General features: G+C 39.0%; 1 protein-coding gene across 1 annotated transcript in view; it reads right to left on the bottom strand.

The window, feature by feature from the left end:
* Positions 1 to 12,634, bottom strand: part of GALNT12 (polypeptide N-acetylgalactosaminyltransferase 12) — a 45,419-nt gene that overhangs the window by 25,440 nt on the left and 7,345 nt on the right. The window contains exons 2-4 of the mRNA XM_062511352.1: positions 6,094 to 6,263; positions 5,179 to 5,368; positions 1,703 to 1,888 (exon numbers count right to left, since the gene is read on the bottom strand). Coding sequence (XP_062367336.1) covers positions 1,703 to 1,888; positions 5,179 to 5,368; positions 6,094 to 6,263 — 546 coding nt within the window. The remainder of the gene's footprint in view (positions 1 to 1,702; positions 1,889 to 5,178; positions 5,369 to 6,093; positions 6,264 to 12,634) is intronic.

Below are 12,634 nucleotides of genomic sequence, written 5' to 3'. Positions count from 1 at the left end.
GGCCCAGAGTGACAGCACACTTAAGGGATGTACTTCCAGTTGGTTAGAGTGTGCACATATACATAAATTTGTATTTGTTCAATGTTGTTCCTTATTGTTTACAGTCTTAGGATGACTCTCTTTAAAGTGCCAAGTATATAACGCTGATTAGAACTAAGTTTAACTGACATTATGTGAATTTTACTAAATTGCTGTTGAGGTAAATATTAACAAAAGCGAGATGCATGATCCATTACTTTTAATCTGTCAAAACTAATTTTACCAGCTATCTTTTTGAAGCAACAGTGTCTCACACTGTCATATGTTATTTTAAAGAATAGAATCAGATGAGACAAGACAGAAGGAAAAATAACAAGTTCCATAACAAGTCAAGTCCTTCTGTCTCCCTCCAGATCTCATCTTTCCAAACCAAGCTGTTGGTGACACTACTCCCAGCACTGCTGCTTTCTCCAGACACTTGTCGAGCTAACAGTCCTCAGGCTACCATGAAACTTTATCCCTCATCGTTTTCCTCTTGGCATGTCAAAGACAATTCTTCTTATCACAAAGAAAAAAAAAAAATCATCATATCTGAACTAAATGTTTTTAAAACATTCTATTTGGATTTTTGTTTTTAAGGAGGACATGGACTAATACATGCTGCAAAAGACTCAATTACCACTTCACTTTTCATATTTAAAAAAAAAAAGTTCATTTGCTTGAGAATAAGTTCATTAGTATTTGTGAAATACTGGATATTAATATATAATATCATGATAAGTGATTTACAAAACACTGAGAAAAATTAAAAATTCCTTATTTTTTGTGGTCTATACAGTAACAGATAAACATACTAACAAAATGACTGTATTAAAAATGCTGAACAGGTTAATTTATTACAATCAACTGCTGAAATACAGCAACTTCCATAGCAGATGGGGCTAGGTTGAACACATAAGCTCTGTAGCTACCAGGATATTGTCTACCACTCCCATTTTCCAGATGCCTTGTTTGTTCTATTCTTTTACCTCTCCTAAAAGTACAACACTGAGTGACTAAATAATACCAATTGATGGCATCTTGTCTTAAAATAAAACAAAACTAACAGCCATAATGAAGACATCAGACCTGAGCGCTGCAAGTTAGCCCTTCACAGAAACCATGGTGGGTAGAGCTGCATTGTTTCACCCCAGTAAAGAACTGGCAAAATGGTTCACCTTTGAAAACAGCAGGGTGAATTACAACTATCATTACAGCACAGAAAAAAAAAATCTTCAAAACTACTTTTACCTTCTTAGTGGTTGGTGATTTTTTTCTCTTTTCATTGCTGCTCATGATACTTTTTTTTTTTTTTTTTTTTTTTTTTACAACATGGAGCTCTTTGCTTTGCACAGAGGACATCCTCCATTATTAGTTAATCAGTAACACTCTTTCCACGTGCTGGTAAGCATCTGTAAGAGTTTGCTTTGAGGAGTCAAGAGACTACTTTGCAATAAGCTTTCCATATAGAAGATGAAACTGAATTTCAGCTTTTAGAGCACTATTTTTTTCAGGAGCGTGGTAAACAGGAGCTATTTTGAAAAAAAAAAAAAAAACCAGGGAACTAAACAAAATATATACATTTTTAGTAATATGTTCAATTTCCCAAATATCTTCCAGCACCTGGCATTTTCAGGTGAAATCAAAAACATATTCACAGTTTCATAGACACATAAAAATTAACCTGATCACGTCAGTCTTGGACTGCCTCCGTTTTTGTTCTCTTTCAGGGATACTATGCCAAGTGAAGACCAGCCGCCAGTCAAATCCGCCAATCTGTGGCTCACCAGCATTTCCCAAGTACTCAAATGTATTCCAGTCAATAACATCAATAACAGGGCAGACAACAGCTGTTTCTTCTTCAGCAATCCTGGTATGTTTTTAAAACAAAAGGGTGACTTCCATTAGAAACTTCTCTAAAAACAAAAAACTAGAGGTGACAAGAAAAAAGAACACTTACAATACCAAACCTGAAGTTTTGCTCCTTTTCAATTCATGCTGCAATAACAAGGAAATGATGATACAATCAATACAAGAATAATCTCCATTTTCCTACTGGGGATAATCAGGAGGATGTATCAGAATGGACTCTGCTGGCAAGCATCAACATTCTTGGATGGTAGAAGCAAGGTATGCCAGATGGCCTGAGATAACACATTCAGCATCTGGCTTGGCTGCCATAGCCAGCACCACTTTAGCTACAAAAAGTGTCCATTTTCTTTTGTACAAGTAGCTGTTTTAGAGAGTAGTTTGATTGTATAGTTTTGCAATGATGAATAATAAACCAGCCAGACTCTTGGCCCTTCAAGTCATGGCTTTTCTTGTAGCTGATCATCTGCAAACTTTGTACTGAGTACTGTAATACTAACTCAAAAAGAAGCCCTGAGCTTAGAAAAAAACAAAAACTACAACATGGGAATTACATCTCCAACAATGAAACATAACTGAAGGAGGCTTCCAAAACTCCTGGCAATACAGGAGATGAAAAGGAGAAACAAGATAGCACTGCAGAATGACATTCCTAATACCAAGGATGATCTAAAGACAGTCAAGATCTTTATCATACTAAGAATACATCAGAACTGATGACATTTCTTGCAGGTCTGCTTTTACAAGGAGCTTGTAGAAACTCCCTTCCTCCCATTTCTCAATATCATGCAGGGTTTTCAGGATTCCTTGCCAAAAGGATTCATCCTTACAGAAGGCAGTGGGATTCTTTGCCTTCTCCTCACCTTCTAGAATAGCGTCCCTCAGCACTAGGAGCAACATCAAGCACACAAGCTCAAGCCAAGGTCTGTCTCCTAAATCACTGTTCAACATCTTCCCTGTTCTAGTGTTAGACATCTCCTGACAGTTCAGTGAAATGAAGTAACTTGTTTGACTTAAAGATACAGGTATGTACTTCAGCCCTGCATCTTGTATTTACATATTTCAGAGGTGAAGGAAAGCTGAACACATTATTTTGTCAAACAGGTCAGAGATGCAGTGCACCTGTCATTCAAAGGGAGCACAGTCCTCACAGAATTGTTAGGCCAAAAACCTGTAGGCTCACCAAGAGCTCATACTGTGAGATTACAGTAGCTTGTGATGGTTAAATGTAGTGGAAAACAGCAGCAATTCCAAAGTAGCATTGTCTGAGATGAGAAAGACTGCTTTAAGTGTGAAATGGCCTCTTGTTGCTGGAGGGAATATACGAAACAGCTGTTCTCTTCTTTATGATCTCCCATTGAGATTTTACTTGGTAGAGCACACAAAAGGGCTTGCACAAATATTGTTATCTCCTGTCTCACTTGCATAAAACTTGGTACAAATCCTCATTGTACTAAGCAATGAAAATTATACACACCCTTACAGTAAAATGTAAAAATATTTTGCTCCTCCTGTAACAAGTAGGAAAATAAGTATAAAGTAGGTATCTGGCTTATGATTTTAATTATGAATGGAAGGAAGTAAGTGAAAAGCCATCACCTTTTCTTTAAGTTAAGAATTAACTAGATGGTACAATGCACAGACATCTTAAAGATACAGCTATGTTTGCACTGCAAAATGCTGTCACTGTTGTATTGATGCCATACATTTGACTTGGATATGACGCAGGAAAAAAAATCCCTTAGAGGTGTATGTCTGCATCAAGAACGGCAGGAATTCCAAGAGAGGGCTAACTTTTTACAGGTGGTGACTATTTCCTTTAAAAAATATCCCAATCCTTCCTCAAGACTGCCATCTAGTGCTCCGCTAAAGAAGTGAAGAAGTCGCAGAATCGTCTCCTCGTCATGCACTCTCTTTAGGGGACAGCTGCTAATCCCACGATCATGATTTGATGTTTATCTCTTTTCATTTCTTCACACTATCATAGTTAGCCCACGGTTACCTGCAATACACTCGGTGTGAAATTTAGAAATAAGGTAAGTATGTCAATTATAAGAAAAAAGACTGAAACAGTACTCTAGATGTAACTTCAAAGGGACATGGGGAATTCGAGAAGAGACTCCCACTAGGAATCAGGAAGACTCACACACATCAAGATACTCTATGCTTTTGGAAGTCTCTCTCCAGTTCATATTAGGGCTGTTTTTTCTGGGCCTTTTCTGTAGTCTACAGTACCTTGTGGGAATCTTAACGGGATCCAAATAAAACACTAGCCTCGAGGAAAGACTTTTTTCCTTTTAATTGTTTTTAAAAGAGCTGGTTTCCTATCTACAATATTTAGGAGGTCTGGTTCAGGTCCTGTATCTACCAGTATCTGCTAATGGCATCCAAGGGGGTAAATCCATGAGCTGTTAGCAAAAGGGGCAGAAGCAATAGAGCCTGGTAATGTGATGCAGGAGCAGCAGGTGCTGTGGTGAGGTACCAGTGGCTGAATCCATAGCAGGAAAAGTGTGTGTATGGCTGCTGGCTACACATGGGGGAGGCTTCAAGAATATAATCAATATTCCCAGCTGTAGCAGAAGGCTAGTATTCTGGTTTTAGGGGGGTTTTGTTAGAATTTTGGGAAGGTTCCTTGGTTTTTTGCATTTTGTTTGCTTGCCTTTAATTAACAGAAGTCTTCTGAACAGCCTGACAGATCTGTAGATTAGACAAGAGACTACAGGCATAAAGTACAGTGTCCCAGGACACATGGTTTCCAAGTAGGAATCAGTGTTGATACAACATTAACTCCTCCCTATCCTACACCATGATCGTTTATATCAGAACAAGTCAGGAAAGGTGGATTTTCTCAGGACTATGAAGACAGAGTTTATTGACTTGTATTCCAATCTGCTTATGCAAACACTGCCTTGCAAGGCACACATCCTTCCAAATCTTCTGCTCATCCACCACCCAGGCTGACAGAAGTAGCCTCCTTTACCAGTAGTTTCAAAGCTGGGAGTGTGGACTTGCCTTTCTGAAACCCAAAACTTTCCACTGTCTGAAAAAAAGTAGCAGTTTGGCCCTCAGGACATTTAAAAAAAAACCCCCAAAACGCCATGTTGTGCTCTTTCACACTTCCATTTGCTTCCCAAAGGCAGAAGACAAACACCAAACACTCAGTGCTTCAGGAACCAGACTGCAGTAACCTATGGCGAGCCATGAGTCATTTTTCCACTGCAGAAATGGGCCAAATTGTCTCGCCCCTTCTTCTCCAATGGGAGAGAAAACCAGCCCAGAGCATAAGCTCACCTTGCCAGCAGTGGCTCCAGCCAGCCTTCGTGGCATTCACAGTGGCAGTCCAGAAATGTTAGGATGTCTCCTTTTGCCACAGATGCCCCCAGCAGCCGGGCTCGAACCAGCCCCTCTCTCTTATTTGCGCGGATAAGACGCACCTTGCGTAGGCCAGCCACGTAGTTTTCCAAACTCTCCTTTAAATGTTCTGTAACAAACCAAAAAGAGAGGCAATTAATATAGTCTGAAATGATTTGTTTATGTCACACTATAGGAAGCTCTCTCCTTGCAAGCATATCACTTTTAGTAGGGCTCTAAACATCGTGGCATTTTGAACTCAGATTCTGCTATACATGTTTAGAAAGGACATGGAAAAAAAAAAGCACAGAACTTGTATGGACACAAATCATGGTTAACTTTAAGAAATTGAACACTTCACATTTACCTCTGTAATACATTCCCAGATTGATAAGTGCTTCTCAGATGTTACTTAAGACTTTCTGTATAAAAGCTTTATTCTTAACACAATTCATGTGTGGTGGAAAATGCCAGCATTACCTTTATGTCCTGTTGTTCAAACAGGACCAAAGAACTAGGTCACTGTCATTGTATGAGACACCAGGGGAGCATAGTTGCAATCGAAACTGGCTCAGTTCAGGAAACCTGAAGTGCTCTGATCAGACTGTAGTCTACCTATACACACCAGCACTCGTGTTACAGCACAGCAAATGTGCTTTCCCAATCCAAGCTAAATTTAGTCCATAAGCCAAATTTTGCACTGGCACACTACAAGAAAAACTAGTTTTTAAGTGAGAGGCCTTTGTTGTACAGTTTTCTGGCATGTGACTGGAACAACATAACTTTTTCTCCTGTGAACTGGCGGACCAAAAAAGCCCATCAACAATCAATATTATTTAGACTTATTCCTCCTACCTTTGTCACTGTAATCATCTACAAGGATAATCTCTTCCAAAAGTATATCTGGAGATGTCTCAAGAACACTGTGAACAGTGCGCAGAAGCGTTGACCAAGCCTCGTTATAAAAAGCTATCACAACAGAGGTTTTTGGCAGGCTATAATAATCATATTTCTTCTCTCTGCATCTGTAAAGGGGGAATAACTGTTAGTACAAGTGCAAAAGCATTTATTAATTTTCAGGAAGTAATTCTCAAATCCATTTGTATGCTAGTTACTAACTGCAAGCAAGAGCACAAAAAGGACCTTAAAAGAACTGCATGTGTGTGGAAAATTGTATGAGAAGACAATAGGAAGCTGCTCCTACAGAGGTTCAATTTCCACAGAAGCATTATGAATAAAATTCTGCAAACTACCAACAGGTTTAAAAAGAAAAATAATAGGAGGTATTCTGGGCTGGTATATCTGCAGTAGCTGTCTTTGCACAATTTCAAATAGAAGAACAAGCAATGGCCAAAATGTGCCTCAGATTAAAGGAAAAAGATTAAAAAAAATGTAAAACCTAAGTGCAGTAAAAACAGTAACAAACTAGTGGTAACTGTTGCTTTGGAAAATAGAACAAGTGCTAGACAGTAAAAATATAACTGATGGAACAGCAACATATAAAGAGGGGAAAAAAAAAACCCCATCCAAACAACCAGCAACAAGACCAAAATGTATGTACACTGAAGCAAAATTTGGAGAGCTACACAACTGGCAAAATCTAATACTGAAATCCACAAAAACCTGAAACAGATATAGAAATGCATGGGTTTGGCTCTATGGAGACCCAGAAAGTTTGCAAACCTTTGGATTAAGCTCCAGAATGTATTTCCTATAAATATATATATGAACTTCCCTAAATGAATGTAAGAATGCCAAGAAACTTACAGCTGAGCCAAATGTATAAATTCTTAAAAGAATCCCCTGGTTTAGAAGAATTTCAAAGTAATGAGGGCATTTTCTACAATTTCTCCTTTTTGCTTAAAGCATTCCATATTGGCAGATTTTATTGCCTGCAGTCACCGAGGCTTGTAAGGGGCAGAAGGACAGACTTCAACTTCTGTAGACTGCTAAATCACAACAGATACCAAACCAAGAAGGACATCCCTCCTAGCAAAACATCACTCCTAGAAAAGCAGCAAGTCCTCCAGAGTATGTGCTATGGGGAGCTTGAAAAGAGAAATTAAAACTGATCAGTAGAAAATGTGACAGGAAAACCCCTTAGGTCAATTTAGGGGCACAGAAATTCCCCAAAACACTAAGAAAATGGCATTAAAAGCAAACTGCTTACCTATAGCACACTGAGAATATTTAACAAATTATTTAAGGCTGCTGGGTCTGCAATTAAAAAGGCTTAAAGTTTTCTTTGAAGATTAGGCAGTATCTCTTAAGATCTGTTGTACAGTAAGGAAAAAAAAAACAAAAAACAACAAAACTAAATCTGATTATGCCTGAAACACAAAGTCTGTAGAGTAGTTCTGTAATAAATATGTGAAGATGAGGAAGCAACAAGGACAAATGACACTCTGGCAAAGGAGGCACCCAAAAGCTGCTTAACACCTGTGCTTACAGACATACATACATAGGTAGGTACACATAGACACACACACTGATCTAGTGAAGTACAAAAACACCTGTCCCTCCAAGCTGTAACTTGTCCTGAGGGGCTTTCACAGAGGGAACTGTCTCACACCAACACCCGGGGACAGAATTGATTTATTTAGCCAGACATTCATGTACTGACACAAAGAATGAAAATAAGTGACGAGTGACATTTTAATTAACTTCTTTATTTTTAATGCAAAAAAATTCACTGAATGAATCCAATTTTAGAAATACATATTTACTTCAGCTTACTGAAAAAACATTTCTGCTCACTACTGCCAGGTAAAATAATATCCATATATATCAGTCATTTTTACCAGGTAATTTTGAGTTCATTTCTTAATGGAAATAGGATCTCTACACACACATTTCAGAAAACTGAAGGAAAATATAAATAAAATTTTAAAAACACCAGGAAAGCATTCTTAGAAAAATATGTCAAGAAGATTCATAGAAAAATAATGCTGTATTCCTTTTCAAGAAAGGAAACCCAAAAGGTCTAAAGAAGCTTATAAATCTAATTATAGATTAAAGACTTCAACGGATTTGCCTGAAATTACATGCTGGAGATGGGAAACATAATTTGGCTCAGAGCAAGGCAATCCTCACACTGCTGGTGATTCACTGTGCATTGCTGCCTCCTTCCTTGAGCACTCCCCACACTGCAGGAAAGGTCAGCCTACTACAGGACATATTAGAGCACAAGTTTCTTAGGTTTCCAAAGTCAAGAAAGAGGCCAGCACTAAAAAATGGCTGTAATTTACCAGCTTCCAGTGGTGGAAGGCAGCACAGGAGTGCTGGAAAATGACCTGCCATGGTAGCAGGGCAGGCTGCTTGGCAAGCACGGCCACCCCGACCTGAGCAGTACCTTGATCCCCTTATAAAAAACAGACAGACAAACAAAAAAAAACAAAAAAAAAAAAAAAAAGGAAAAAACCCACATCATTCAACTTCTGAGTAGATTTGCATGTTTATCTCATATTTTTCCAAGACACATATTTCTTGCTAAATTGTTAGAAGATCTCCACTGATAGTAGTTTCAAATAGTGTTGCTAAAGTGAAGCACACTTTTCCTTATATTTCTGTAATGAAAGAGTCTTGCTAAGCCTTAAAAATTAGTCCCATTTGGGAGATTACAAACCCAAAGCATTTAAATCCTGGAAAAATTATAGCATAAGAAAATCCTCAGAAAACTAATGAATCCCTGAAATGGAAATGCTTGGAAGTGTTGCTGAATAACAATTAAGTGGCATGCACATGGACACTAAACATTACTACTTCACAAAAAGCTTCAAAAAAACCCCACTACGAGTATGAAACCTGATTTAAAGCCCAGTGGTCATAACTCATCTTTTCCATTTCTCAACTCCTGTTTACCACAGAAGCGCCTTAGCAGCCCGTCTTCTGTTTTCACATTTGTGAACTCCAAGATGCACTTTTATTCTCCATGTGTCAGCCAAGTATCCCAGCTCCTAATTTCCAAGTGAATCATTTCACTCCTACTTTGGATTATTCAGAAAAACAAACGCATATCAATTATGGTATGTCATTAAAAGGACAGCAGCTGGTGACAGCAGCCCCAAAATATGGTTTTGCAGATACGGGGAAGGTATATTTATGCATACTATACTGCAACCTGCTTTTGGCTTCTGAGTAGGGCGCTTTTTAGTGCCACCCTCAAACCCATAACACCATCCTTTCCAATAGAGAGGATCATGTTAAAACAGGATTAATTGCATCTCACATTATTCATTCTAAAAACTACCTGTCACCTCTGAGCTGATCATCTGGGCTCTGCAGGTCCATAAAGACAGATCCAGAAGGCAACTCACCTCACCCTCCTTAAGCCATTGATCCAGCACAGCCTAAGAAGCCTCAGTGGGTCCCCACCTCCCTCTTGTTTGTAGAGGTTTGACTATGGAACAGTTGCCTGACTTGACTATGAGCAAAGTTAAATGACTCTAGGAAACTACCTATGGTCCCTACCACTGGCTGTGATAAATCACTTTGAACTTAGTCATCACAACTACCAAATGGCTGGTAAAAACATAACACAGACCTGAGGAAATTACTTGCCTGTAAGCATGGAAAATAAATGCAGATGCATTTCAAGTCCAACATTCTTCCACTATTTTCCTTATCTTACTCAACCACAGGAACTTTACTGTTTTGCAATAATTAAATGTATTTTAAAATAAACAATTACCTAAAATTAAAATAGCATGCTATGCACGTTGAGTGGATTCATTTTCTTCAGAGAAGCACACATATCTCTAGTCAATCTGATTTTGGTAAGAGTTATCAGATACCAGGATCAGTCACCGAGGAAAAACCTGTTGCAAACACATCCAAGAGGCAACAAAACAAATGCATGTAATTTTAAACAGGACTCAGATTTCAATGACAAACACTGGTATACGATGAATAATCACCGCAACAGGTAAGGCAATGAAAAGGAGTGACACCTGCTCAGTCTCTGCCCTCCGGTCACTCCTGCTCTCTGCAGATTCACTAGAAAACACACAAGCAGAAGCCTTGTGCACAGTAGAGTCACACTCAGAGGAAACATGGCCAGGACTGCCCCAACCATCTTCCAAGGAGCAGACAGGGCACTACAATGCTCCAGCGGCATCCTGCTTCTGCATCGTCCTTCATTTCCTTCATTTCCCACCTGCCACACTGGGTGGGTGTTCCAGGGACCCTCCTACTTGATCACTGTGGCATAAGACAGGCATAAAGCAAACAAAAGCTTTATCGTCTGGCATTTCTGATCAATCACACTAAGACAACATCTATTTTAGAATCCTAAATGTGTCCATCCATAAATCTTTAAATCTCTAGATAGGTAGAAAGAAAAAATAATGCATGTATGTACCTAAACACAAAACCATGTTCACTATGTACTGCCTTTTCTCAATGTTTCATGACAGCTTCTTCTCAAACATCTAAGTCCACAAAATGCAAACTGAAGCCTAACATTTAAAAGGGTATCATCATACATCCAGATTCCTGTGGGGTTTTAGGTTTTGCCTTTTTTACACCGCATTTTTAAGTCACACTCTAACTGAGAGTAAACAGCTGACAAGTTTAATAAATTAACCTTGGAATCTACTACACTACACAGTCTTCTGTTAGCAAATTTTACAATAGGTTATTTATTAGAAACTAAGGAGGCATCACTCAGGAAATGCCTAAACAAAATTAAATGGGTTGTTTTCAAGAACATTTGTGTCAATTAATGTAATCACTCAATTTATTTCTTTGTAAAGAGCTGTTTCTCTAAGAGATGTGTATCTATACGCAGAGAGAGCATGAATGTGTGCACACTGGGCACACTGCCATGAGTTAATTAGGAATGGTTGCTAACATGCTTTTGCTTAAGACTTTCACCACAACCATGACAATGATACAGAAAGAGAAAATAAACTTCTAATCCCCAAATTTCATCTTCTATATGCACAGTTACTTATATTTTAGGAAAAAAAATATTAAATGTTCTCTGTGTTTTCAAAAACTTGTTAAGAACATAAACTGCTCATAAAATATTTAATGCTTTCAGAAGGTGTACTGCTAAGTTTTGGGTTTGAAATTTCAATGTGAATGTCCTAGGCAAGTTTAGGACTGTGCAGCTTCTCTGAAGAAGTGCAAAACAGCACATGTCACTGCTGAAGCTGATTTAACTTTATTTATGACTACATAAATCTGTTTTATTTATGACTACATATATGTCCCATCCCAGCATCACCGGGAAAACACTGCCAGGGTCCTACTTTAGGCTGGCTTTCACATGGTGGGCTAGGAACCAGGTTGGCTGGGCTTGTAATGATGGGCCATAGACATGCTGACTCACCACACAACCTCCTTTCCTCTTCCTAATTTGAACAGTTAAAACAATGACTTAAACTGCTCTTTCAGTAATAAGTGTGCTCAAAAGTGGCATTTTGTAGGATGTAAGTAAATGAGGCTGATAGGGATGAATGCCAGCATCCATGGGCATCTCAATCTAGTTTCACCACCTTCACTCCCACTCCACAAACTGCAGAGGCAGCAGTGTGGGCCTTGGAATCTGCCAAATATCACCACTCAAGAGAAAACACCTCCTTCTGTCACCTTCCCAAAGCCATAGTAGAGGTCACAGCAGTACTGGGATCTTCTACCCCCTTTTCTACTTTTGCCCAAGCTGCAGCTTGGGGTTTTTGCACATACATTCACAAGCATCCCAAGCCCTGTAGCATGACACCAGTGGCAGCACTGGTTTGTAAGCCACCCCATACAGTTAACAAGGGCGTGTCCCTTACTCCAGGCTGAATACAGAGTTGAACATCCACTCCTCACATCTCTCTGTGGGAAAGTAACCTATGGATAAAATGCAGCATCTGAGTCAAAAATAATACCACCCAAACAAAGCCTAGGATAGAAAAGTGCAACATTTCCAGTGGAATTAAAGGATATAATAAACATTATTCTTATCTCCGCCAAACACTATCTAATGTTTCTTGCCAAATTTCTTTCGTCCTGTAAGACTACCTTGATCCAACTGCCAACTCAGTGATTTTGTTTTTTAAATTAAAAAAAAAAATAAAAAGGTTTACCTTGGCATGGAGAGGCTTCACCTGGTTTTGCACACCTACACAGGCTACATGTGTTCAACTACTGCAGAAAAAGGTATTGACAGTTTACAGAAGGTGTGTCTTGGTGTGGTTAGCAAAGCAGATAGCAGCAAGGTACTGATAACTGCCAGAATGCCCAGATTATTCGGGACAAGGCTGGAACACTTAAGCAGGTGAGTTCAGGATACTGGCCTACACTTCCCCACCACCTGCCCCAGCCCAGCAGGCTGGCTAAAAGCTCCCTAAATCATATCTGCTGAAACAAACCATGTTAGAGGAAGCAGCGCTGCACAGTCTATAAC

This window comes from Cinclus cinclus, chromosome 1 (genome assembly GCF_963662255.1).
Source record: "Cinclus cinclus chromosome 1, bCinCin1.1, whole genome shotgun sequence".
NCBI lineage: Eukaryota > Metazoa > Chordata > Aves > Passeriformes > Cinclidae > Cinclus > Cinclus cinclus.
This window is presented reverse-complemented; position numbering and strand designations above follow the sequence as displayed.